The sequence below is a fragment of the Notothenia rossii genome (genome assembly GCF_949606895.1).
Source record: "Notothenia rossii genome assembly, chromosome: 8".
Classification (NCBI taxonomy): domain Eukaryota; kingdom Metazoa; phylum Chordata; class Actinopteri; order Perciformes; family Nototheniidae; genus Notothenia; species Notothenia rossii.
The window spans coordinates 32116193-32144192 of record NC_136906.1 but is presented as its reverse complement, the minus strand read 5'-3'; the positions used below and the strand labels follow the sequence as shown (position 1 = coordinate 32144192).

The 28000-nt window shown below is 41.1% G+C and overlaps 1 protein-coding gene and 1 long non-coding RNA gene across 3 annotated transcripts; both read right to left on the bottom strand.

Moving 5' to 3' along the window:
• Window positions 1-91: 91 nt before the first annotated feature.
• LOC307014443 (von Willebrand factor C domain-containing protein 2-like) lies at window positions 92-27779 on the bottom strand. 2 transcript variants are annotated; one of them, XM_079642341.1, is made up of 3 exons: window positions 27366-27779; window positions 15598-15727; window positions 92-1787 (listed from the first exon to the last, which is right to left on the bottom strand). In XM_079642341.1, the coding sequence occupies exons 1-3, from the start codon at window positions 27726-27728 to the stop codon at window positions 1555-1557; spliced, it is 726 nt and encodes a 241-aa protein (XP_079498467.1). In that variant the 5' UTR covers window positions 27729-27779; the 3' UTR covers window positions 92-1554. The 2 variants fall into 2 exon arrangements, with proteins under 2 accessions (XP_079498467.1, XP_079498468.1); XM_079642342.1 differs by lacking the exon at window positions 27366-27779 and adding an exon at window positions 17947-22602.
• Window positions 23440-25580, bottom strand: LOC307014445. Its single transcript, XR_013801220.1, has 2 exons — window positions 24918-25580; window positions 23440-24382 (listed from the first exon to the last, which is right to left on the bottom strand). It is a non-coding gene; the product is annotated as an uncharacterized lncRNA (long non-coding RNA).
• Window positions 27780-28000: the final 221 nt, after the last annotated feature.

Below are 28000 nucleotides of genomic sequence, written 5' to 3'. Positions count from 1 at the left end.
TACTTTTAGGCTGTCTGAAGGTATGGGCAGCTATCAAAGCTACTATAAATCACATTAAAAACGATGTACAAATGAAAGTCGGACACAAATATACCATTTTAAATGATTTATTCAAGTTTGCAATGTTTTGAACAGGCATCCACACAGTCACCTACTTTGTAATGTTCGATACCTCCCTGTAAGTGTCACGATATCGACCTCTCCCCCACAACCTCACATACGAGTATTGAATGTGCATCAAAGTGATCTTAGGAAGGCAGATAAAGCAAAAGATGAACGTAAATGACAAACGAGGCGATCGACATGTTTATTTTCTGGTAAATCAACAATGGGTCCTCAATGTACACGCCCCGCATTCCTATGACGAAAATAATAGAATGTCGCCAGTTGTCATGACTCAATTTATACTGCAACACCGGTCTGCATTTCCTGATGAGAAAACAAACTGATGCTTTTTGTAGTTGTAATACACCAACATGGATTAAATGTGTGTTGGGGAAATTAATTGATAAAATGCACAGATTATTATTCCCACTCCGATCGGGACACTAGGTACACAGTTTCCCCGCAGCGAGGCTCCCCCCGTTGACAGTTTACGTGGGGTGGGCTGGGTGCAGTGGCGGACTGGCCATTGGGACGAATCCCGATGGGACGGTACCGAAGTGGGCCGGTCGAGAGTCCCGGGCTGATTTTTAGTCCCAGTCCACCACTGGCTACATGACTGTATGATCGCCCATATTGACGCACCTAATTCCTAAACTTCTAACAGATACAACATAAACCAATCCTTCAGCCTCATATGAGCTCTCAGACACGTTCAAAATTAAACTGTCATCGCTGTCTGAGCTTGCTGCTGTGTGCGCCATCGTGCGTTTACATGCAGATGCTGGGATCCTGAACGGTGCAGCTGGAGCGCTGTGCCCGCAATGACGTCACACATAATTTGGCGGGATTTGAAGAATCCCCGAGAAGATCCAGAAAATGGTCAACATTGAAGGGAGATTAATGTTTATCAAAGTACAAATATCCAAAATCAGTTCAGTAACGGTTTTCAAGGGGACAATATTTACTCAAATTGATGGGTTTGGATGATGGGGGAAACTCGTATCACAGGCTCTTTAAATAGTTGTTAAAGTGAATGGTTAGCTAGCTAGCTAAAGCTGCTCAAATTGGCCAGGACAGTTTTTCATTCACTGCTGGCAAAATTGATTTTCTCATCGGCTGGAAATGAGAGGCTTTCTTTTGTTTAACTCTGTCTTAAATCAGAGGTTCATTTTATCTAAATGTACTCAGATATATAGCTACAGTTATTAAGAGGGTTTGGGCCTTTCAAACAATGTCTAATGGTCCATTTGAAAATTCATGCAACATGTTTTCAACCATATTTTTTCCTGCCACTTTTCACCCCCCTTTCATAAGTTCCTTCATCATGCTTAACACCTCCCTGCAGTTATCCCACAGTTCTTAAATAATTGTGTTGGTATATTAATGTACAGATTGAGTGAGGGTGTATATCCTGATGTAAGTAATAGATAATAATGTTAACACTCCACTTCATGGAATCAGACCCAGTCTGGGAATAAACCTCCTCCCTCCGGGCTCCTCGTCTCTGGTGGGCTCAGTTGGGGCGCTGGGTGTCGGGCTGGGCTGGGGGCGCTGCTCACAGGTGGCCTGGGGGTGTGTGTGCCATGTCCCGTCCCGGTAGGTGCAGTAACACACCGTCCGCTGGTCGATGTTCACACGCTCCCCCGCTGGGACCACCCTGTCCCCTGCGAAGCAGTTGGGACCTAAACAAACAGGAGACATTTTGTTTTGTTGCTCAGCATAGTAAAAGCAGTCCCTTTGTGTCTCGTTCGGCCAACACAGCTAGGCCTATATAACATGTTGTGTATTGTAGTGCAATTTGCACATACATATTTTTCTCTTATGTTCATTAGATATTTCTGCTTATTTTTGTATTCTTATTTTATTTTAACTTCCCTTTAGTCTATCTTTTTATTGCAAATTATTTATTTAACTCTCCTTATTTATATAAACATTTTCATTCTATTTGACTTATTTTTTGCAATGGAGCAACCGTTTTATCAACCCAACTTAACCCCAGGATTCATATATTGTATTATATTTTACTCTGATTGTAGTGAATGTGATACTAAACGAATGAAGACTGTCTTGCAGTGTCTAACACATTTTTTTTAAATAAAGGAAGATATTATAGTTGGATACAGTCAGCAAGCTTCGCCAAACACAAAGACTCGAAACATGGAGTAACAGCTAGCTAACATGTTCTATGAAGGTAATTTAAGTTGTACGAAACCATAGTTGAAACAAAAGCCTCATCACTCTCATCTGTGTCATTCACCACAGAAGACTGTATGCTACTTAGCCACGAAACATTAAGCTCTACAAAGATGGTTGAGACCAAAAACAGAGCTAAAATAGATCATGTAGAATAATGTAGCAGTGGGTTTTTGGATTGTTCCTTCAGTTTCAAGTAAGTCAACTGCATTTTTGACCAAACCTAATTCTTTAAAGTTAGTTCAAATTCGTTATTAAATATCTAGCTAATATGCTACAAGCAACAAAAGCAACAGATACTGACTTTTATGCAAATTAAAAATGAACTAAATAATACTAATAATCCCCAAAAAATCCTTCCTGGTGCTATTTCTTTACTCAGTGCATATAATACATACTGTGTATATACATTGTACGATATGATATTTTAGAGTAAATTCATTATATGCAGAACACCCAGCCCTTGATATCATTTGGATCGCTCAATCACAGATGGGGGTTCCTTTATTGGCAGCTACCTGTGAAACAATTACTAAAGGCAGTCAGCGGGAGGAGAGGAAGTACAGTTAATCTGATGCCAGACCCAACTGCGTTCCATAAAGCACAGCTGAAATGAGGCAATTTGGCAGCAGAAAAAAATAAAAACAAAAACAATGACGCAACCACCCTCACCATCTGTCCATCAGAGGAGCAGTAAAAATAGACACTACAGCTTAACAATAAAGCAGCATGTGGTTATTCTTTTCATGAAGAATCAATGAAATAGCCTTTTGATTGTGTAGCTGCTATGGTTTTCCCATTTATCCTTTAAAAAGCAACACACAATACAAGTTATGAATAACCCCGCTGCACACATCCCAGCAATGTTAGAGAGGGACTTTACCGCAGATGGCAGTAAAAAGCATGTCTGACATAAGAGGGCTGACTTTATAAGCTGCTGGGTGAACACTTATAATGGTAGCCTTCTAATGGACCTGAGATTAAGTGTGTGTGTGTGTGTGTGTGTGTGTGTGTGTGTGTGTGTGTGTGTGTGTGTGTGTGTGTGTGTGTGTGTGCGCGTGCGTGCGTGCGTGCGTGCGTGCGTGCGTGCGTGCGGGATGGGATATGACACAGCATGTGTTTATGCTCCAGAAACTTCCCTTAGAAGGGACTGATATCTCAGTGGATGTCTGCTCATCACCTCAAGCTCAACCTTGACAAGACTGAACTGCTTTTCCTTCCGGGAAAAGATTGTCCCACTCTTGACATAACAATCAACATCGGCACCTCTATTGTTTCCCCGACTCAGACTGCAAGGAATCTGGATGTGACCCTAGATAACAAACTGTCCTTCACTGCAAACATCGCTGCTACAACCCGCTGCTGCAGATACACTCTTTACAGCATCAGGAGGATACGTCCCCAGCTGACCCAGAAAACAATGCAGGTTCTGGTCCAGGCTCTCGTCATCTCACGCCTAGACTACTGCAACTCCCTCCTGGCTGGTCTACCTGCATGTGCCATCCGACCTCTGCAGCTCATCCAGAATGCAGCGGCTCGTCTGGACTTCAACCTTCCAAAATGTTCCCACACCACTCGCTCCTCCGCTCCCTTCACTGGCTTCCAGTAACTGCTAGAATCCACTTCAAGACAATGGTACTTGCGTATCATGCTGTGAATGGATCTGGCCCTTCCTACATCCAGGACATGGTTCAACTGTACACCCCAGCGTGTGCACTTCGCTCTGCATCAGCCTAACAGCTCGCTGCACCCGCACTGCGAGGGGGACCCAAGTTCCCATCAGCAAAAAAAACACGTGGGTTTGCTATCCTGGCTCCAAAATGGTGGAATGAGCTCCCCATTGAAATCAGGACTGCAGATAGCTTGCACATCTTCCGGAGGAGACTGAAAACTAATCTCTTTCGTCTCCACTTCGAGCGATAGAATTACTAACAAAGAACTGCTAACAGAGCACTTATATACTAATAAAGGACTGGCTTATCTATAGCCAGTTGAGTAGCACTTGAAATGTTTGGCTCTATGAAACCTGATGTACTGATATGATTCTGTTTTCTTCAAGGTTGTATTTTCCTGGTCGAATGTACTTATTGTAAATCGCTTTGGATAAAAGCGTCAGCTAAATGCAATGTAATGTAATGTAATATCTATTTTTATTTGATGCAGCCATGTCGGCCATGCTCGCGTAATTTACCATTTTGTATTGTAGACGTCACATGTAGGATCTCTATTTTCAGTTTATTGCGTTGTATTTCTCCGTCAATATTGGTGTTGGCCGACCTCATTGGAGCCTTGAGTACATGCTTTCACCTGATCACTTGGGTGGACAGGCAAAGGGGTGAGCAGGGAGTGAACATTTTCTGTTGACACAATCACACTCACGGTAACTGGTACTGATTTGATTACCAATTAGCGTATTTCAAAGTGTTTCTTCCCATGTGGCTTTTTATTTTACTGCCAACAATGGCTATATTTATGTTTGTTTACCTTTCTCCTGCCTCAATTCATAAAAGGAATGCACTTCCTATACAAGGTGACCTGACCATACTCTAGGAATGGGTTGACTCTTGGGAGATGTGCTTCAATGCTAGTAAGTACTACAAACTACTAGCAGATCAAGAAACCCAAAAATATACTGTATGTGGCGAGGCGTTAAAAGACGTGACCCAACCTTGGGGTTGAACATTGCTGTTAAGTAACTAAGTACATTTACTCAAGTAAAGTACTCAAGTACAATTTTGAGGTACTTGTGCTTGGGTATTTCAATGTTATGCTACTTTGTACTGATACTCCACTACAATTATGTAGTACCTGTAGATCAGGGGTCGGCAACCTTTTTGATATGAAGTGCCATTTAAAAAAAAAATGTTATCAGCGTGCCAACTATCGAGAATTATCAACTGGGGGGGGGGGGTTGAGGAGCTTAACGCTCGTCAACTATCCGCAGGAGGGCGGGGGAGCCTTGCTGCGGGGAAGCAGTGTCGCAACATACACGATGCCGAATTTAACAAACAACTTTAAGTAATTGGTTTAAACGGCATAATAATAAGGACGATCGTCCGTTCTGTGATTCTCCAGAGCACACATTTGATATTAGGGTCGCGTCGGGTCATGCAGAGTGAGATGAGATCGCTGTCCCTTTAAGAGAGAGAGATAGAGAGAGAGGGGTCTGGCTTGTGCATGTGTTTGTGGATGGTAGAGCGACAGTGAGCGAGCGTGTTTCTGGAAGTGAAACGGGAAAGCAGAAAAACAGAGGTCCGTGATGTATTTTGTGAAACAGAAGAACCGCTAAATAAATGCAACGGCCTCCCAAGAAGAGCTCACCTCTCTCCAGTCATTTAAGCTAAAGTGGGTTATTGAACCTGAAGCTTGTTGCTTCTGCCCTCCTCGACTACGGTCTGGGAGCCGACAGGAAAGTTCAACACACAGATGGCCAGTCCGCCCCCTTTGTAGCATATTATTTCGATGAGAGATGAGCAAATCGCCACTGGGCTTTCAACTAAATGCACAGCCACGCAAAAACTGCGGCATTTGTACAGCTCCTTATGGGTACTGCAATTTGTGAAGTGCTTTCCTTCGTGTTGAAACGATCAGCACTGCACCACGGAGGAAAGCGGCAGAAAGTCACCTGGAGTAAAGAGAGCGGGGCTGCGTTGCGTGCATGGCTTCCTTCTGCAGGTAACGGGAGACGCGCTCTGGCGGCGGTCTCGTTCAGGATCCGAAAATACAATTTAAATATTTTGCACACTTATTCCACTTATTCCAAGTGTGCCACTGGTTACGGTGCCGCGTGCCAATGCTGGCACGCGTGCCAGGGGTTGCCGACAACTGCTGTAGATTAATCATAAACAATAGGATCAACACTTTAAGATACACCAGGATTAAATTCACAATCAGTTGAAATTAGTTCCACCTTTACCAGATTTGATAACATTTAATGCATCAACAATTATAATCAAAACACAATATATATATATATATATATATATATATTTCATTATATATATATATATATATATTTATATATATATATATATATATATATATATATATATAATGAAATGGAGCAATCTGCATAATGACTACTTTTGGTACTTTAAGTATATTTTGTAGCCAATACTTTTGTACTTTTACTTAAGTAACATTTTGAAATGTTAGTTGTTGCAGAGTATTCCTGCTCTTTCATAGTTCTACTTTACTTTTGATTTGAGTACTTATTCCACCTCTTGGGTTGAAATTCACAACAGTTCGGCTAACAAGTTGACCAAATTGGAACACAGGGAAATAGTTTGCTCAACTTCTTACACCTGAATTTACTCTGCTGATCCCCAGAATCTGAAGGAGACAGCTTTTGTGGAAGTAGCAAGCTTTAAACTAGAGTGTACCTGGGACCCCTACATTGATAAGGACAATGATACTCTTGAACAATATAAGGAAGAGGTCGATACATGGGGATTACAGGGGGGATAGCAGTGTCCAGAAAGGCTCGAACGGTTGAATTTGGTGGAATTGACTTGGTTAGTCCTCTTCTTCAAGATTGTTTAAAACATCTCAGCTGTTGTTGCCTCGTTGCACCTAGAAGCTGTCAGAAGGGCAACCCAGAACATTTACTAACACTCATTCTTTCCAGAGTGGAACCTGCTGCCAGAAAAAGCTGTTAACAGAGTCCGTGGACTGCTTCCGGTAAACATTAAGAGACATTTAGTGTGGATTATCCATCCCCCACGGAGCATCCGTCCGTCCGTCAGTGTGAGACAGCAAGCGCATTTCGTGGCATCTGCAGGCTGTGGCAAGTACTTCCGGCATCTGCCACAGAGGCCGCTACTCTGTGGTATCTGTGGCAAATACTTCCGGCATATGCCACAGATGCCACAACTTGCCGAGGCATCTGCCGCTGCTCAACGGGAGTTGCCACAAGATGCCAGAGTAAGAGAAGGTTTACTGTAGCTGCCACTCGCCTTCCGTGGCAAATGCTGCTATTTAAACCCGTATATGTTGTGTCAAATGTCGCTGTTTAGGCATGACTTTATCGAACTGATCTGTACACAGGATTGATAATCTGTACACAGGGTTGGGTTGTAACGGAATACATGTAACGGCGTTACCTAATCAGAATACAAAAATCAAGTAGCCTAACTGTATTCAGCTCGCGTTACATTTGAAAAACAACTAATCTGATTACAGTTACTTTCGTAAACCTGAAGTGAATATATTTTGGAATACTTATTGGAATTATTGGTGGAAAAGTTTCCTCACAAAATGTATCCTAATATTCATTACCGGCAGAACTGTGTGCACAGCGCAGCAGCATGTCAGTGAGGCCCCGCCCCCGCACGCAGATGAGAGAGAGATCTCTTTTTAAATATTGTGATGTGAATGTCCCTGCATGGGCACTGATTAACCGAACTGAAACAGGTGTGTTAATCAGCGGAGGGACTCACAGCTGGGAAACTGACAGCAAGAGAAAAGGCAGTGGAGAACTGTGAATGGGGGTTGGAGGACGCTACATGTGACTCGGCACTCTTTTGGGTGGGAGGGTGTCGTTCGCAGCGGATAGAGCTGCCGGCGACGAAGACAGCCAGACAGGAAAGACGTTCGAGTGTCAGGATCGGGAGGCCTGTTACCTCCTATAGATAGTCAGGGCCGGGGTTTTAGTGAGTGCGAGCCGCGATCCCTCCTTGCCGTCTACACTACAGGCATGAAAAAATCTTGGAGCTGGGCGTGTCTGAAGCTTGGCGATTTTTTGCGAGCAACCAATCACATGAATCTCCCGCCCCAGAGCAATAGCAATGTTAAAACGAAGTAAACTGGATATAAACTCTCCAAACAGGCGAAAAAACGACCAGTTTCACCCACTGTCTCTGCCACCTCCCTCCATGCCTGGTTCCTCCGGTTTGTATCCCGGTAAATAGTTCCGGTCGTAAAGAACCGGGTGATTTGCTACCGTAATATCTCGTTTGGAATATGAGGAAATGAACTGCGGTCTGGCTCTCCCAGCTTGCACGCGGTTTGATTGGCTGCGCTTGCACTGGCGGGATTTGCATAAACGGGATTTCATTGGCTGATGCCAAGCATCGAGCCTCAAAAGTTGAACATTGTTCAACTTTTGATGCCGATAGATGCTCGTGATGCTTGCAAAGCCATGCCATGCTCCCCACAATGCAGTTCGGCGAAGATTCAAAATCTTCTACGTCACCCCATTCAAGTGAATGGGCGAAGCGTTGAAAGCATTTTTTGATGCCTGTAGTGTAGACGTACCAGTGTGGTGTGCCGCGTTAAATGCTAGTAAAACTAGCCCTGCTGAAGTGTATTTAAAAGTGGACTCCACAGTCTAGTGGGGGTTTCTGGTGCCCCGTGGACTCGCTTCCTCTTGTTCTCTCCTCTCCTCTTACCAGTGAACTGTTGTGGGTAAAATAAAGATTGTCCTATATTTTGTACAAAGCTTCCTCTGTATTTATTAGAAGGTTCTGACAAAGTGGTAGTGTTTCCTGCCACACCTGAGCGAATCCAAAATTACAATATATTGAAAGTTAGAAACGGAGATGGTTCGATAAAACGTGCAAGATAACGTTTATGTAGCATTTCTTTATTGTCGAAATGATGAAATTTATAACGGGATAAAATCAAAGTGAATGGGCTGCTGCTGAAGGCATGGGGCAAATATAACTGTCCTTTGTCTAATTTATCAAGTAAACCTTAGCATCTCACTAGCAGTGGCAACTGCAATCAGTTACAGCTGCCCTAAGTCTGTAGCCAAGTCTAATAACACCAGTGTACACGTTGCTGTGTCAATACAGATATTTATTTGTTAATTATTTGTCTTTACTAGTCATTATACACCTGGTTTATCGTAGCAAGCAGTGGAAACTCCCCTCAAGAAGCGACAATTTCCAAGGGCGTTGCAACCCTCACTCGCCAATATTTCATCATAAATATAGCATGTTTGTTTATTTTAGCAAACCATGCTCCAAGTAAAATTGAATAGAAATGATAATGAATAATCTTTTTGAAAAATAGAGATCGCACATCAGTCCTGTGTACAGATCAGTTCGATAAAGTCATGCTTAAACAGCGACATTTTACACGATAAATACGGGTTTAAATAGCAGCATTTGCCACGGAAGTCGAATGGCAGCTACAGTAAACCTTCTCTTACTCTGGCATCTTGTGGCAACTCCCGTTGAGCAGCGGCAGATGCCTCGGCAAGTTGTGGCATCGGTGGCATATGCCGGAAGTACTTGCCACAGAGCCCACGGAGTAGTGGCGTCTGTGGCAGATGCCGGAAGTACTTGCCACTGCCTGCAGATGCCACGAAATGAGCCAGGCCCTTCTGCCGTCACTTCTCACTTCAAAAAAGAAGAAGAAATCTAGACCGCAAAAATAATTAAACAAGCGAGTACCTGTTTTTCCAGGCCAAGGACAGGTTCCTTGAACACAACACGAGCGTAACGTGTCTTCACTTGGTATGTCTCGTCTGAAAGTATGAGGTGTGATTTGTGCCAATGAACGAACTCACTGAGCTCACTAACGTGTCGATCGTCGTTTATTTGATATGGAGGGATGCAGTAGAAGTTCAGAGAAGAAGCAACCCCGATATATTGTTTATTTTATTTAGTTTCATTTTGGCACCACGAGGCAAATATAGAGTTAATGTGCGGAGATTGTAATGTCCCATTTACTAAAATATGTATTGTTTTATGATGTTTAGTTGACAAAATAGTCACTGTGCTACATTTTGCTGCACTCAAGCATACATCTGAATACAAGGGTTGTGTCCGCCTTTGGCCACAAGGGGGAGTATTGTATATTTATATTTTGTATAGATGTTGCAACTATACAGAGCTTTGGCAATACTATATGTAACTGAGGTCATGCTAATAAAGCTATTGAAATGAGTATACCTTTAAGTGAGCGCTTCTGTCAGGAGGAAACAAAGGTTCGCCAACACATCGCATTCTACTGCTGAGAAAGGCTGTGCAAAGACGTGAAACGATGTGCTGCAATGTCTGTGTATTTTTGAAGAATGCAAAGTTAAGGAAGAAAGTAATAACTCACACTGAGTCTTGATACATAACTTTATTTCCTTATTTTCATTTGAGAAAACTATCCAATGATGTATTATTTCTGTGTTACACACACACATTACTGAATTAATTCTAAAACCAAGAATTACCTACAAGGACGGACAAAACAAGGACACCACACATAATTCTTTTCCAATTACAGTAGGCCTATATTTATTTAAGTAGGCCTAACTAAATTGTGATATCAGTTGAATCAGTAATGTGTGTAGTGTATGGGTGCAATGTATCAGTATATCAAGCAAAGAGAGATGGCAGGCCAGTGCGTGGGCGGGCGCATTATAGGAAAGCAAGACAATAAATGGCAAATATAGAAAAAAAACGGATTTGAGGTTGCACAAGAACATGTAACTATGTTATTGTGCAACCTTGTCTCCTCAAAATTACGTTATATTTGCCATTTATTGTCTTGCTTTCACAATGCGCCTGACCACGCACTAGCCTGCTATCTCTCTTTGCTTGATATACTGACAACTGAAGAGAGTGCATAAAATGTATTCAGAAACAAATTATTTTGAATTGAATGAATGGCATTATTTGTGACTTGAGTGCAGGTTCCAGATCAGAACAGCAGTATGTGAAACATTTGCGCCCATTCTCAAGCTGAGCGATATGACTGAAGAGCTGATAAAGACAACATGCCAGGCACTGACAAGAAAATACAACAAGGATCTCACAGCTGAATTGGAAAATGAAATGTTGCACGTGACCACAATATATAGTTCCACAATATACAGTATATATACCATATTCTATTTTGTATTAGCCTAATGTATTATATGAATGAAATGGATCTGTATTCCTTGTAAACAAAAAACATGTTCTTAGCAGTTTTTTTATAACTCTTTATTAGTTTATTTGTGTGTATTTTTGTATAGATGTTGCAACTATACAGAGCTTTGGCAATAATGTATGTAAATATGCATGCTAATAAAGCTTTGAATTGAATTGAGAGATACAATGCTTACGGAGGCGAGACGTAAGTCATTCACGCGCTAATGCACACGCACGTCGTTCACGCCCATATGCACACGCACGTCATTCACACGCTTATCATATGATAGGACTTTCTAAGCTACGCCGCCGCCACGTGAGCGCGTACTTTGGGCTTACCTATAATAAGTCGCCGTGACGTCTGACGTCTGACAACGTTGTGACGCCGCCTGTATTGTACGTCAACCCATTCAAAATTGATGGAGGCGTTGGCTCACGTTGACACGTCAGTTCTCCGCTCAGTTAGCTTAGTTATCTGTTCTTTGGCACAAGTCACACCTCATATAAAGGAGTGCTGACGGAGAGCACCGGAACGCCGCTCCAGCCCTTCAAATATTGCAGTACGCATAAGGAGCCGTACACATGCCGCAGTTTTTGCGTGGTTTTGTCTTTAGTTGTAAGCACAGTGGCGATCTGTTGTTATTAGCATCTGGTTAGCTAGCTATGCTAACGAATTTAAAGAGCTTTTCTACAACCAGGTGGAAGAGAGCTCTCTCCTGAGAGGCTCATATAACCTCAGCTCAGTGAGGTTAAGGCACACCTTGATATGATCATTATAGTTATTAATGAGACTAAATGAAAAACTGGTATAAAATACTATATGACAGTAACAAAAAAGTTGTTAAAAATAACAAGAATAGAGTTTAAAAGGGGAGTGATTTGTAAAATATCCAAAAAGAAAAATCTGCTTACAGTTCTGTTCCATATGGGTGTTGAAAGATGTATCCATAGATTTCTTCATTTTGCTCTCAAACTGCACCAGATTGATGCTTTTAACTTCAATATTAAAAAAAAAAATCTTCCCGGGGGAGCATGCCCCCGGACCCCACTAGAGGAGGTTAGGTCCCCCCCACTTAAATCATGTTCACATGGATAGGAAACTAAATACATTTGCACACATCTTGTGTCCATATCTTTCTGTTTTGGTGGTCATGCCACAACCGTGCACGTGCATGCATACGCAAGTCATGGTAAGATCTCTGGATTAAGAGGCTGCTTTTTCTTTGCACAGCATGAAAGAAAGGCCAAATGAATGGGCTGTGATTTTAGTTTTTTTTAAGCAGAGGTTGAGTTCAATAATTTGTATGACCCTCGGAGGATGTTGTAAAAATTGAAAGGAAAAAGGTTCCCCACCCCTGCTGTAAGTAATAATAAAAAACCCTTGAATTATAACTTAACATCTCTCTCTCCTATTTATCTGAGTATATTATAAAGAATAGCCAGTTAATTAAAGCATTATAGCACAGGCCTTTTTCAGATGGTATATTACGCTGTTTCTTTTCTGCTTCGAATAGTTCTCTCTTTTTTCACCATACCTGTGTTTGCATCACTGTAACCAATGAGCAACTGCATGTGTATGAGAATGGCCCTGACACCATTTCAGCCCAGATTTACAAACTCCTGGCAGGACAAGCTCGAGCTCAATTCTCTCACTGAATTTAAAAAAAGTGAGTGAGGGGCTGCAATATAAGAGGGAAACTTTAAAACTGTTCAATTGTTATGATGTGTAAAGACTGATATTGTTCTATAATCGTCTGAAACTATTAAGTCATGATGTGAAACGATTAACAAAGAAAAAGGGAAACTCAAGCTGCTGCTACACGCAGCCCAAGAGGAACATTACACATATACACAGTATTTACTGTATATCTGTATAGTTCAATGTTAATTGACAATAAATATTGTTGTTTTTGAATTGTACTTTCTTTATTTGATTGTCAGTCAGTTGTTGATTACATGCAGACGTTGATAAAGCTACAGGCTACTTCAATATATATCACACTAATTCATAAAGCAACTTAGACATTTTGATGTTCCGGACCTTTGCATGGGGAGATTTTCTCTAACTGGCCCTCGTTGAATTTTAGTTGAATACCCCTGCTTTAGTGGCTGGCTGGTCCACATTGATGACACTATTTCCAGTTGAGAGGCTTTGAGCGGATACTTAGATTTCAATCCAGTAACATGGCCAACATGTTGTAATTAGGGCCGGGACTTTAACGCGTTAATTAAGATTAATTAATTACACAAAAATTAACGCATTTTAATCGCACTTATTTTTGCACCGCGGAACGTTTCTCACTGGATGAGTTTCAGGGGTACCGATTATACTGGAGCACCAACTAACGTTCATTACTTCAGACAACAACAAACCACAGTGAACAATAGTCAAACGTGAACGAACAAGCTGATGAGACCGCTTTGGTTGGCCCCGTGGATGGGACATTTTGTTTTAAAAAACGGATGGATGGAAGCGTCAATAAGAGCACGGTTGTTTGCAAATTATGCAAAAAGAAATTCGCATATCACCGCAGCACATCAAGCCTCAAGTATCACCTCAATGCAAAACATATAGCAGCTAGCGTGGAAGCTAGCGTGGACGTTAGCCCGACTCGGAGTACAAGGACCCACACCCAATTCGCGTTGATCAAACAGTGGCCTATGCAACAGAGAGATTTTATTTTTCATCAGGATATTGGAAGAATAGGAGGGATTGAGGTCAATCACTGGCACTTTTTTATTTTATTTGAAATGGTACACTTTATGTTGAACTATTTATTACGTTGTTGGTGCAACTGGCACTTTATGTTGAACTGTTTATTGTTTTGGCCAAGGTAATTGAGAGAGTTGGACTGAAATGTATTAGATTTTTTAAATCAACTGTTGGTAAATCAACAAAGTCTGTTATGGCCTCTGAAGCAACAGAGAGATGTTTTCTAATAGTCAGGGTTTCCAATGTTCTGAATGTACTTGAAAGTATTGTGTTTTACTTAAAAAACAAAGTGTTATAGTTTACAGAAGGTCTACCTACCTATAGGCTACCTGAATCTCTGAAATGTACTATATTCCTAAATATGCTATTGCTACACTTTATGGCAACAATTGCACTTTTCTGTTGGTCTTGGTTAAGTACCATCTTGAAAAAAATAAACAATGTTTTGTTGCTTAAGCTTATGTATTCAGTCATTATTCAATGGTATACTAAAATCCATGTGAAAAAAAATTGCTTCTCACTGTTCTCAGGTCAAATATTTATATGCGATTAATTGCGATTAATTAATTACAAAGCCTGTAATTAATTAGATACATTTTTTTAATCGAGTCCCGGCTCTAGTTGTAATGCTTTAATTTTATGTAATTTAAAGTTGATTATTTGCTTAAGAAAAAGGATTATGAAGAAGTATAAAGTACTTTTTACAGATACTGAAAACAATGACGTTATTCTTCACTGAATGCCAGATAAAAAACTAAAAGTGTTTGTTTGTTTCTGACCGTTTAAAGGTTTGTTTAAAGCTTGTGTCAGATCTTATTTCTATTAATCTTTGGATATAACTCAATTGAGTAGTGCAGTGATGACGTTTTTGTGTAGGCCAACCCAAAAGTTAGCATCGCAAGGGCTTCCTCGCTTCGACTGAAAGCAATGGAACTTTTTCGATTGGCTTTGGAAAAATATTTGTAAAATCTGTGAAGTACAAAAATGCTAACTAATTGTTGGGTTTAACACTCAATCCGGCACCATTCTTTATTATACATATATTTACGAACTTGAATGTAATTTAAAGAAATGTAAACGTGCATTATGTATGTTGTGCCACTAGGGGGCACTCAATAAAAACAATACATATAAAAAACGCTTCAAGAAGCTCAAAACATAACAGAAACCGGGGGACACTAAAAAATGATGCACACAGCTGGGATACTTGTTTACGTTCGGGGATTATGAAGTTAGCTAAGTGCCTAAAAACTAAGTTTTATTGGCTTATAAAAAGTGATCTCATGATTCTTTCGGATATTATTTCAGATCTGCTGTAAGCTAGCCCACGTAGCTAACCTAGTCAGATAAAACACTTGAATGCTGCACATGTTTCTTCAAGTTGGATAATTTTTTCAAAATGATGTGCATGTGTTGTCAAGTTGGTATAAATGTTTCCTCATTTGCATGTGATTTGGCACATTTGTGATTCTATATTTGCATTGTTTCTAAAGTGGCAGTGTGTTTCTCCTAATTGAAGTGTTTTGGCCCATTTGGGCATTTGCACCTGTCGGCCACCATAAGTATACCTTTAAAATTGCATGAATAAAATCACACTAAATTAATTTCGCTGGCATGTACTTCTCTGTTTCCTTTTTTATTAGTTACAAAACCACAGCTGAGTATTTTCTGGGATGATGAGAAGGGAATTGGTTTAATGGTAAAAAAGATGTCCGGGCACTGACTGAGTCTTACCAGTCTTACAGATGGGGCAGCAGTGGTTGGGTTCGTAGGTGGGGTTGACGCAGTGAGGGGCAGGGCATTCCGAAATGCTGCAGTACACCTCTCTGTTGGCCTGGCAACGACATCGCTCACACCTCGACAACTGGAACACAATTTGAATGTCATTGACTTCAAGTTCTAAACATTTCGAATAAGTAATTGTGTACGTACCCGTAATCCCACTACTCAATCCCTACACATGTACATTTTGGTTAACAGCACACACAAGACAGCCCCTCTTTCTATTATTACATGTTGCAGATTTTAAGTTGCTTTTTTTTTTCTCGTTTGGAATATGAGGAAATGAACTGCGGTCTGGCTCTCCCAGCTTGCACGCGGTTTGATTGGTTAGCGCTTGTACTGGCGGGATTTGCATAAACGGGATTTGATTGGCTGATGCCAGCTTCTAAAGCATCGGAGCATCAAAAGTTGAACATTGCTCAACTTTTGATGCTCACGATGCTTGCAAAGCCATGCTCCGCTCCCCACAATGCAGTTCGGATTAAAAATCTTCTACGTCACCCCATTCAAGTGAATGGGCGAAGCTTTGAAAGATTTTTTTTATTCCTGTGACGTTTGACACTGTTGACCACAACATATTACTCGACCGACTAGAAAACTGGGCGGGACTTTCTGCAACAGTTCTAATTGGTTTGAATCCTACTTAAAGGACAGAAAAAACTTTGTTTCTATCGGTAAATACACATCTGAGTTGACAAATATGACATGTGGGGTACCTCAAGGCTCCATCTTGGGGCCTCTTCTCTTTAACATCTACATGCTACCATTGGCTCAGATAATGAAAAACAACAAAATAAGTTACCATAGCTATGCGGATGACACACAAATTTACGTAACAATTTCACCAGGAGACTATGCTCCAATTCAAACACTGAGTAAGTGCATTGAACAAATCAATGACTGGATGTGTCAGAACTTTCTCCAATTAAACAAAGATAAAACTGAGCTTATGGTTTTTGGAGCCAAGGCAGAACGTTTAAAAGTTAGTGCTGAGCTTCAGTCTGCAATGTTCAAAACAACAGATAAAGCCAGAAATCTAGGTGTAGTCATGGACTCTGACCTGAGTTTCAACAGTCACATTAAAACAGTTACTAAATCAGCCCTACTATCACCTAAAGAATATATCTAGGATTAAAAGACTGATGTCTCAGCAGGATTTGGAAAAACTTGTCCATGCTTTTATCTTCAGTAGACTCGACTACTGTAATGGTGTCTTCACAGGTCTCACTAAAAAATCTATTAGAAAGCTGCAGCTAATTCACGCCGCTGCTCGAGTCCTCACTAACACTAAGAAATTGGATCACATCACTCCTGTTCTGAAGTCTTTACACTGGCTTCCTGTATGTCAAAGAATAGATTTCAAAATACTGCTGCTGGTTTATAAAGCTTTGAATGGTTTAGGCCCAAAATACATTTCTGACCTCCTGCTAAATTATGAACCATCCAGATCTCTCAGGTCTTCAGGGACTGGTCAGCTTTCTGTCCCCAGAGTCAGAACTAAACATGGTAAAGCAGCGTTCATTTCTTATGCTCCAAATATCTGGAACAAACTCCCAGAAACCTGCAGGTCCGCTGCAACTCTTACTACTTTTAAATCCGGGCTGAAGACTTTTCTTTTTGTCGCTGCTTTTAATTGAACTATTCACATCTTAAACTGCACTGTAACTTTTATCCATGTATTTTTCTTTTAATGTTTCTTTTATTATCTTTTCTTTTTAATGACTGATTTCATTTTCTTAATGTCTTTCATTTTTTGTAAAGCACTTTGAATTGCCTTGTGTTGAAAAGTGCTATATAAATAAACCTGCCTTGCCTTGCCTTGCCTTGCCTTGCCTTGAGATGCTGTGGCATGACCTCAAGAGAGTGATTCACACCAGACATCCCAAGAATATTGCTGAACTGAAACAGTTTTGTAAAGAGGAATGGTCCAAAATTCCTCCTGACCGTTATGCAGGTCTGATATGCAACTATAGGAAACGTTTGGTTGAGGTTATTGCTGCCAAAGGAGGGTCAACCAGTTATTAAATCCAAGGGTTCACATACTTTTTCCACCCTGCACTGTGAATGTTTAAATGGTGTGTTCAATAAAAACATATAATTGTTTGTGTGTTTTTAGCTTAAGCAGACTGTGTTTGTCTATTGTTGTGACTTAGATGAAAATCAGAACACATTTTATGACCAATTTATGCAGAAATCCAGGTAGTTCCAAAGGGTTCACATACTCTTTCTTGCAACTGTATATACATCTTCATTTATGCTTTTATCATTTTTACTCAGAGTGGCTTAAAACTTTCCTTTTACCTTTAAAAGCTCCTTTCCTGGCCCCTTCAGAACCATTGTTGGGCTCATCAGCCTGTTGAACTGGCTCTGAGTGTACAGTGTATGAGGAACTGCAGTAACATCTGCTCCAGTGTCGACTTGAAGCACTGCATTGTAGCTGTCCACATTGATGCCTGTCATCCAAGGATTGCTCCTTATATCATCTGATATTGAGCCCAGGAATGCAACATCATCATCTGTTTCCCCAGTCACTGTTGCAACGTTCCACTCTTGCCTTTTTTTTATTCCTGCACACTCTGGCGTAATGGCCTTGTTTTCTGCAGAGGTTGCACATTGCATCCTTTGCTGGACACTACTGCAAACTGTGCCCTCTTGCATCTCCACATCTTCTGCATTGTGTTTGTTTATCCTGCGGTGCTCTTTTCTCTTTGTGTGTTTTAACGTGCTTCGGCCGTGTGCCAAACTGTTGCCGCGCGTGTACGCTGTTGAGCTGTGTGCTGGCGATGTCTGTCCTGAAATTAACTTTGAGAATTTCTTGTTGCGTCTTTACCAGCTCACTTTGTCTCGCTTTAATTATTGCTCTCTCTCCCGTCAGTTCAGGATCCATTTGTAATTGTTCTGATATTCTTTTATCTTTCAAACCGACCACAATTCTGTCTCTCACCATTTCATCATGAAGAGCGCCATATCCAAAGTGCTCTGCCAGACAATGCAGCACTGTAAGGAAGCTGTCAGCCGACTCGCCCAGCTCCTGCTGTCTCTAATTAAACTTTGCCCTCTCGAAAATGATGTTTCTTCGAGCCACAAAGTGTCCATCCAGTCTTCCAGTAACAGTCACGTACTCACTCGCTTCCTCGGGGCTTAAGCGCAGAGAAGTCAGTATGTCCTCTGCCTCCTCTCCCATAGTGTAGATGAGGGCATTCACCTGATTCTCGTTTGGTTGTGTCTCTAATCCAGACGCAATGCGGAATCTTTCAAATCGTGTTATTCATTTAGGCCAGTCATCTGCCTTGTAAGTGAACTTTTCAGGTGGTGACACTTGAAACTGGTTCATCGTGGCGCGCTAGCTAGCTTTAGCCTCTTCCTCTGCATTCCACGGAAAAGATAATAATAGACGGCACTAAACCTGACGTACCTTTTGGTCCGCTGGACACTAACATTGGCTTGTTTATGTATCGTTTTCACTTCTGACACCATGTTCTATTGTTATAAGTGTTCACTATAACTTATATAGAGGCTCTTGTTTAGGAAAGGATTGGACCAACGAGTAGGTTGACTTGCTCTAGTTTATTAATCACCGATGCACAACACGTAAAGGCCCGGACACACCAGGCCGAAATCGGCCGTTTTCATTAGTCGGACGACGAAGCGTGCCCTGTCGCCCAAACTCAATTTGGTGTGTGCCGCACCGTCGGCCACAGGCAGTCGGACAAAGAAATCACTCTGATTGGCTGTTCAGCTAGCGAATCAGTGCATGAGAAGCGAAACGGTTGCTTGAGAATGTCTTCCACAAGCAACACTCCAATGGCTGATAGCTCCAGTACCGCACAAAACATGTTTTCGATGGACGAGAGTGAAAATGGAACGCACACTCTATTTGTTGTTTGTTTATATCACATAGTCTGTTCTTCTTCTCTGTCTTCCGGTTGTTGCCTCTTTTGAATGACGAATACACAATACCGCCGCCTGCTGGTAAGGAGAGTTATTGCCACTCACGCATGCGCAGTTCGTACGCGCTCGGTTGAAGTCTTTGCGGTGTGTTCCAGTGCTACACATGGCCAAGACGCAGGAAAACGCGCCGACGCAACAGTCGGCGTCAGCTTCGGCGAGTTCTCTGGCCTTAAGGCCCGGACACACCAATCTGACAACAAAGAACTGACACAGATGGACCCCGACAGTTGCGTTGCCTCGCGTCTCTGCGTTTTGGCCATTTGTCGCACTGGAACACACTGCAAAGACTTCAGCCGACGGCCAAGACGCAAGTAGGAACTGCGCATGCGTGAGTGGCAATAACTCTCCTTACCAGCAGGCGGCGGTAGTGTGTATTCGTCATTCACAAGAGGCAACAACCGGAAGACAGACTGCGTGATAACCGAGAGAAGAAGAACAGACTGCGTGATATGAACAAACAACAAATAGCGTGTGCGTTCCATTTTCACTCTACAACGAGAAGCTCATGGGGCTTTCCCGAACCTGTGTCGAGAGCTGGAGTTCAATGAAATCTCAGATTTGCCTTCTTAATAGTTTGTTTGGGTCCTTCACTTCCGTTTTGCTTCTCATGCACTGATTCGCTAGCTGAACAGCCAATCAGAGTGATTTCTTTTGCCGACTGCCTTTGGCCGACTGCCGAAAAGGCGTCGGCTCGGCTGAAGTCTTTGCGGTGTGTTCCAGTGCGACACATGGCCAAGACGCAGGAGAACACGCCGACGCAACAGTCGGCGTCGGCATCGGCGAGTTCTCTGGTGACTGCTTGGTGTGTCAGGGCCTTTACATCAACAACTGACCGTCGTGTTACAGCATTTGCTTGGCAAATCCGGGTATTTCTCCACTGGTTGGGCCATGTTAACAATACCATGTAACTGTCACGTTTGAAGGGACGAAATCGTGACATCTTCACGTCACCCAACATGGTAAATCGTCACATGCTCACGTCTTGCCGTGATACCGGGTTGATCTAAACACTCAGAGTCCTTTAGCTCACCTGAGTCTCTCAGTCTGACTGGAGAGGACTCTCCTCCGGCTTGTTGTGGAAACAGCTCCTAATGTCCGTTAGTGCAGCTAGCTAACCAGATGCTAACAACATGGTCCCTGCTGGCACCGGTGCACGCTCTCTTTCTCTCTCTCGCTCGCTCAATCACACTAAATGCGCTATTGCCACACATACACACAGAGCCGAGCTTGAATGAAACAGAGACCCAGAAGTATTTGTACTGTATTGCCATGCAACTCTCTGATTGGTCTGGTGTCTTGCCTCTGTTGCATTCACTGAACATGGGAAATAACAATCCTGCCGTCCTCTCTAGTGTCATGATGAGGTTCAGGTGAAGCACGGTTAATGTATTATATTATTGAGGGAGAATTGTCCGGGGCTACAGAAAAAACATTTGGGGCACCAGGCGACGCCACTGGTCTCCACCAATCATTTACACTTTATATGAAGCATATGCAAACCTTATTATAATCTTATTCTAATAAACTATCTAAGCCTGTCCCCTGAGCCCTATTATATTGAAACTCTTTTAAATGCATTATACAACTTCATTTAAATCATTTCTTGTAAGATAGCATGTGACAAAAATAATTGAAAATATACCCAGAAGCCACACACAAGTTTAAATGACACACACATCATAACTAAGTACAACTTTGAGGTATTTGTACCTGAGTATTTACATGTTGTACTTATTTACACTTCTATCCCACTACATTTATCTCACAGCTCAGAAATGTGTTCAGATCAATATTAATAAAGCACACATTTATAACGTTTTGTTGATGAAACTCCCCATAAAGACAGATATAAATCAGAAATACATATTGGAAATAGATAATAAATGAACACTTTCAATGGATCCATTTTCCCATATGGTTCATTGTGGTATATGAGTAATGCAATCTTTACGGAACGAAAAGTTCAAAAATATATATAGTAAGTACCACAGGTGGAAGAAGTACTCAGATCTTGTAGGCTACTTAAATAAAAGTAGAAATACCAAAGTGTGGTAATACTCTGTTAAAAGTAAAGGTCCTGTATGTTACTCAAGTAAACAAGTAATGGCATCTAAATATACTTCATTTTTAGGCAATAGCATAGGTCTCAGATATATACAAATATATTAAAAACATGTTTATGAAGTGTTTTGCTCAAAATACCAAACAAATCACCCACTCTAGCCTCTATTTCACTTTCTGTTTCAAAAGTGCTGATTTGGGGTATAAAGCTTTAAAAAAGAAAGAAAAGATTGATAAAAAAAAAATGAGGGGGCTGAGCTCATGCGGGAGATGCTACCGGCAGATACTGCGGTGATGAAACGCCATATCAGGGATTATCAAGGATTATCTCTGAAACAGTATGGAGCTCAAAGGCTTTCTCTCTTGCCGGTTATACCACAAGGTGAGATCCTTTTTATTTCCTGCTTCTTCACACACATGCTCTGTGCAGTACAGGTTAGCTCTGAGTGTTAGTGATGCTAATGTAAACATGCACCGACCATATGTGACCTGCTCTATCGAAATCAGTCGCAAAAGAGACGTGAAGACACGTTTTGAGTTGTATACACTGTTGGAAAGAGGAGATTCCTATGAAGGTAGATATGGTGCAAAATGCGAGAGCGTGTAAAACCTGATGTGAGCACTTGCAGAAAAAAAATCTGAGCTTGTGTGCATACATTTACACTTGGATAAAATATCCACGTAACTGTGAACCAAATGTACACTTGTATAAAATATCCACGTAGCTGTGAACCAAATTTGAAGTCATAGAAGAAAAAAATAAGTTTTGTAGCTTGTAGAAAAAAATGAACTTAGTGATGAAATGTTCACTTGCAGAAAAATACATATTTTTTAAATATATTTTCCATTACAACTGCGACTTGGTTATTACAACCTCTCAAATCAGTCATTACAACTTGACGAATCTGCTCTGTGGCAGTATAAATCGACGAATCTGCGGTCTTGACTTTTGCTACACTTCTTGCGATAAATGTGTCGCAAAAGTACTTTTCACCTGTAGATCAGCTGTAGATGTGGGGGGAGGGAGGGGGGTTGGAGCGAAGGGGCGGAGCTATCAGAGCGACGAGGCTTGACTGCGGGGCTAACGGTTCGTGTCGCTACCAGTCTGCTGACATGGCGCGTCAATCCACGGTAAGTTTTGCCCATTACTTGCCCAGTATTACTTTGAATATTATTATTGTGATTGAGGATTAAATCCGCTTTGAAAACCACCATTTTATATCGTGCAGTTTAGCGGCAAAATAACGTCAGTTGGCCAGCTAACGCTAGCTTTATTGAGTTTATGCTAGCTAAACAAGTAGTGGTTGTAGTTTACAGCAGTAATTAATATATTATAGCCTACTGCTTTGGCACTAACGGTTGATAACCGTTTACGAAAATAAAACCAATTGAACTGTACTGAAATAATGACACGTTTTATAATTGTCTTGGGCTCCTGCTGTGTTTTTAAAGCCTTTGTAAATTATCCATGCTATTTTCTATTTAGAACGAAGACTTCAGAATCTTAAAATCCCTTGATGTTTGTATGCAATTGTGCTAAATTCAACTCTGGAATCAAGCAAATATTAATATGTTTGCATGACATTAGTTATTTATATTTTGCCATCACTTAATTATACGTTTAATACATTTAAGTCAAGCTAAGGTACATGTGATGGTAGCTAGTTAGTACTCTTACCTGTGAGGCCTCCTCCAAACAGCATAATAACCAGACTGTATCATTAAAACTAAGTACCAGTTCTAGATCCTTGACTTTAGACAACAAATTCAAAGGACAACATGTATTTAAAGACCAATCTTTATTTGAAGGTGCCTCTTAACCTGACATATTAGTTATACAGTAATAGTATTGACAATCTAAAAAAACTGAGCAGCTCAACTGTCAACTTTATATTTCTTATTGTCTAAAGCATTTATTATTTGCTTATTATTTTTTCCCCTCATATTCAGTGTGGACGGATTGAGACAGCGTGGTGTCCATAGAGCTGCAGAGACTTCAGGGAGAAACCTCTGTGTGATGGACGACGTCTGTTGATTTGGAGAGGACTGAGGGTCTTTCATCAGCGAGGAGGTCCAGGCCTGATGGAGGAGCCCATGCTGGGCAAAGCTGATACCAACTGCACAGGCCTAGTCTGTCACGTTATTTGACTAAATGTGTTTACTTATATATTTAATAGGCTTTACACCTTCTGTCCATATGTGCTTTTTATTTAAAACATTTTTGATTAACTTTTGGTTCACATTTCAATAAATTGTATTTGTATTTGCACTCCTTTCGTCCATTATTCTTACTGAAAATGTTAGATTACACATTCACATCTGACTGAAGATTGGCCCCATTTATTTGTGACGTTGCAAACTCTGCAGTACAAGGCACAAGTGTTGTGAAGCTCATAAAGCGAGGCAAATACAAATAATCAGCTGATGGAGTGTAGATGTGGAAATAGATGCATCCCATCAGCTGACTATGTTTTTCGCCACACTTTATAAGCCTGACTATAACCACCCCTTCTCTGAGCTGCAGGCAGCGTCACAAACAAATGATGGTCCTGATAGACTACAAAAATATTTGGTGTGCAGATCTTTGTTTTCACAATAAAAGTAGTTTCTTAGTGAATGTCCTGTACTGGTCTTAAAATCTCATAAAATCAGCTTTTAATTTTCCTCTTGGATGTTCTTCTTGACCCTCAGAGAAAGAGGAGATGTCTTTCAGGCATGTCCTTTCCTAACAAAAATGACAGGAAACATAAAACATATTATTGCAGAACAAGTGTGTTATTTATGAAAGCGGTGTGTTTGTGTGTTTAGGGGCTGTAGATATAATTATTTTGTAATTGTAATCAGATTATGAATGAACAGTATGAAATTCATCAACATTGAAATAGTTAAATATTATTTTGATAATAAAATATGTTACAAAACGTAGTGCAACTGTAGAAGCTTGCTCTGTTGTCTCACTGAAAGAATAAATTTTACCACGTTTTTACAGACAATATTGAGAGATAAATAGTAGCAGTTCTCACTATGTGTTAAATATCTTTGCCTTCAATACATTAAATTAGAAAGCTGACAAAATCATATTGATTGTTAACATCTAAATGTAACTTGTTGCATGGAAAAAACCCTCAACTTCACTGATGTGTAAGTGATCTAGTATTGTTTAATGGAATTTATATCAGTGTATTAAAGTCAATACTTCATTCATTTAAACCAATATCTTTCTTGATTCTTTGTACAGTATGAAAAAATAGTATTTGTACCTGTGCTGAAGTTCACTGCTGTGAGGAGTCCCGTTCTGTCTCTCACTCTCTGGTCCAGCCTGTCGGCATCACCTGGACACCTTAAACAAACAGATATATATGTAAAGTACCATGTGTACAAACAATATAACTGATTCTCTTCTGTTGAACATGTTGGATTGTGTATTGTCCGAGTCAGGGTCCTTTTTATTTTACTGTAACTTTGGAAGTTGTGTTACCAATGCTTACTGTTTATTTGATACCCATTTGGTAATGCAATTAATAAAAACAACAAGGTTTGGGTTTGTTCTTCAGATGACTGTGATGTTAACGTGTAAGCTCAATAATGAACTCCAGCTCAACCAATCATATTGTAATATCTAAGTAGTCATCTTGAAATATGACATTAATAATTGTAATATACACACATCTTATTGTGAGGTTGATTTCACATACACTACTTCGACGTTAGCTAAATAGAAAATAGCATGGATAATTTATAAAGGCTTTAAAAACACCACCGTTAGTGCCAAAGCAGTAGGCTATAATATATTAATTACTGCTGTAGACTACAACCACTACTTGTTTAGCTAGCATAAACTCAACAAAGCTAGCGTTAGCTGGCTAACTGATGTTATTTTGCCGCTAAACTGCACGATATAAAACGGTGGTCTTCAAAGCGGATGTAATCCTCAATCACAATAATAATATTCAAAGTAATACTGGGCAAGTAATGGGCAAAACTTACCGTTGATTGACGCGCTATGTCAGCGGACTGGTAGCGACACGAACCGTTAGCCCGGCAGCCAAGCCTCGTCGTTCTGATAGCTCCGTCCCTTCGCTCCAACCCCCCTCCCTCCCCCCACATCTAATAATAACTATAGTATAATATATATAGTGTTTCATAGTTGTTTTTTAAACACACTATAGACCACTCCGAGTAATATCATGATATTTTCATAGTGAATGCATATTATTACTATAGTGTTTGTAAAAGTACTACTATAGATTTTTTTTTTGGTGTTTCCGTATTAAGACTATATTATTTTAAATAGTACTACCATAGTATAATATATAGTGTTTCTGTAGTTGTTTTTTTAACACACTATATAACACTCCTATAGTAATAGATGATGTTGATGATGATATTGTCATATGAATGCATATTTTTTTTATATCAAATTAATTGATAGGTCAGGCATTTATCAAACCTGGCAACTCTGGGCTTCCTGGCAGCTGTCAAGTCCAGTGGCTCCGCCCCAAAGTGTGAGAAACTTTTCACGCGCGCGCAGACAGACTCCGCGAGCGAGAGTGACTGACACTCCCGCAAGCGAGCAAGAGGGCTGTCTCTGCTCGCGGGGGTTTAATCTGCGCGCGAGGGTCATTTCATGTGTGTGTAAAAGCACATTTTCCGCTCGTGAGTAGCTTGTTTTGCGCGCAAGAATATTGACCCAAATCTGACTCCATAGTGTGTGTTTGTGTAATTTTGCATTTGTGTTTGTTTCCCGGGGAAAACCTTCACGAGAAACACCGGCTGTTGTTATGCCTGCAGTGACGTTAAGTTACTCCGTTCTCAGCTTGTAATTATGCCGTTACAAGCTTCAAAGTTGTATTTATCATCTGAATTAGCCGAAACAAGTTTAATATTCTGAAAGCCACGAATTTATTTATTTGAAATCAGATGAAAGCAAACTGTAACGGACCCTGCCATGTTATATATGATTACTATACACGCCTTACATTCATAATTTCAGCAGGAGGGAGTGGGAGCGGCGCTACGGAAGAGCAGATTGCGAGTGAGAGGTGCCAGTCATCTTCCCTTTATAAGCTTCAAAAATGTATTTATCATGTGATTTTGGAAATAAAAGTTTAATATTCTGAAAGCCAAGACTTTGTTTGTTTAAAATCAAACCAAATCCACGTTTATTTTGAAATGAACCGTTGCGACTTCCGACTGATTTCGATAGAGCGGGTCACATATTACTTCCAAAACTGTCGGGCATTGTTTATGATAGCAACGTTTCTGATAGGGCCGGGTGTAAAGCCAATCTACATTTCCGATATTACGTCATATCGGATGCAAATCTGGATCAGCTCCGTTGTAGCTCCGTTTTTAGAAATTTGGGCACGGAGGAAAAGAGAGGGTTTTATTTTGTAACGCTGCGTGAGTTCCCCGACACATCAGGGACACATATTTATGTATCAAAAAGTGCATTTTGCATGATAGGTCTCCTTTAAAGTAGCATTGCAGATTAGTTCATTTAAGAATAATATATGATATGTTTTATCATTATTGATCATTTAAGTGTTTTCAAAGCTGGTAAAGGTGCAGCTAGTTTGAATGACTTTGTATACTGCAGGGTAGCATGAATGTAGGACTCCAGGTGTAACTAAAGTCTGATTAAAGAGTTGATTGTATTGTTTATAATTAATCTATATCTTCAAAGCAAAAGTTTGAATCTCTCTCACCCTGAACTCCTCTAGGAGCCGGTACGTTTTGCCCCCGTAGACACAGACCCTGGCCATAGCCTCGCACACCGGACAGCACGCCCTATAAATCATCCGCGTGCACCGGGGGTGGATGCGCGGACACTTGGGTCGGACGCACACGGGACCGTCCACGGTGCACGTGCAGGGACACGCCGTGGTACTCGGGTAATACACCTCTCCGATCCCGTAAACAAACCCGTGGTCGTCGATGCACCACCGGCCCCGGTAGTCACCGAACTCGTAGTCCAAGTCGCTTCTGGAGGAGTACTCCGCCGCCGCATGCAGCATCAGCAGGGCGAGCGCGAGACAGAGGCAGCTGAGCGTGCGGAGCGGAGGGCTCATGGTGAACGGCTTACCGACACTGAGCCCCTGTAAGAGAAGAGTCCGGTCAGCTCTCTCCCCCCCCCCCTATACATCACGCCCACACATGCGCGTCAGTACGGAGAGTAGGCTACTCACATAAAGTACTCGGATACTTTGTTATTGTTTTATATTGACATGTTGTTTCGCTCAGGGGTTCTGCCTTGTGCCAAGGACAGGCAGATACATTAAAAAAAAAAATCGCGGACTGGTTGTCAATTTTACCTGATTTTAAAATGTACTCACGCAACAGA

Bases quoted from the DNA above. Each gene is read 5' to 3' on its own strand.
- LOC307014443 (XM_079642341.1), bottom strand. From the start codon at position 27,728: ATGAGCCCTCCGCTCCGCACGCTCAGCTGCCTCTGTCTCGCGCTCGCC. The intron at 15,728-27,365 runs GTGAGAGAGATT...ATTGTGTTCCAG, and splicing joins GGCTCCTAGAGGAGTTCAGG to TTGTCGAGGTGTGAGCGATG. The intron at 1,788-15,597 runs GTAAGACTCAGT...CTGTTTGTTTAG, and splicing joins CTGCCCCATCTGTAAGACTG to GTCCCAACTGCTTCGCAGGG.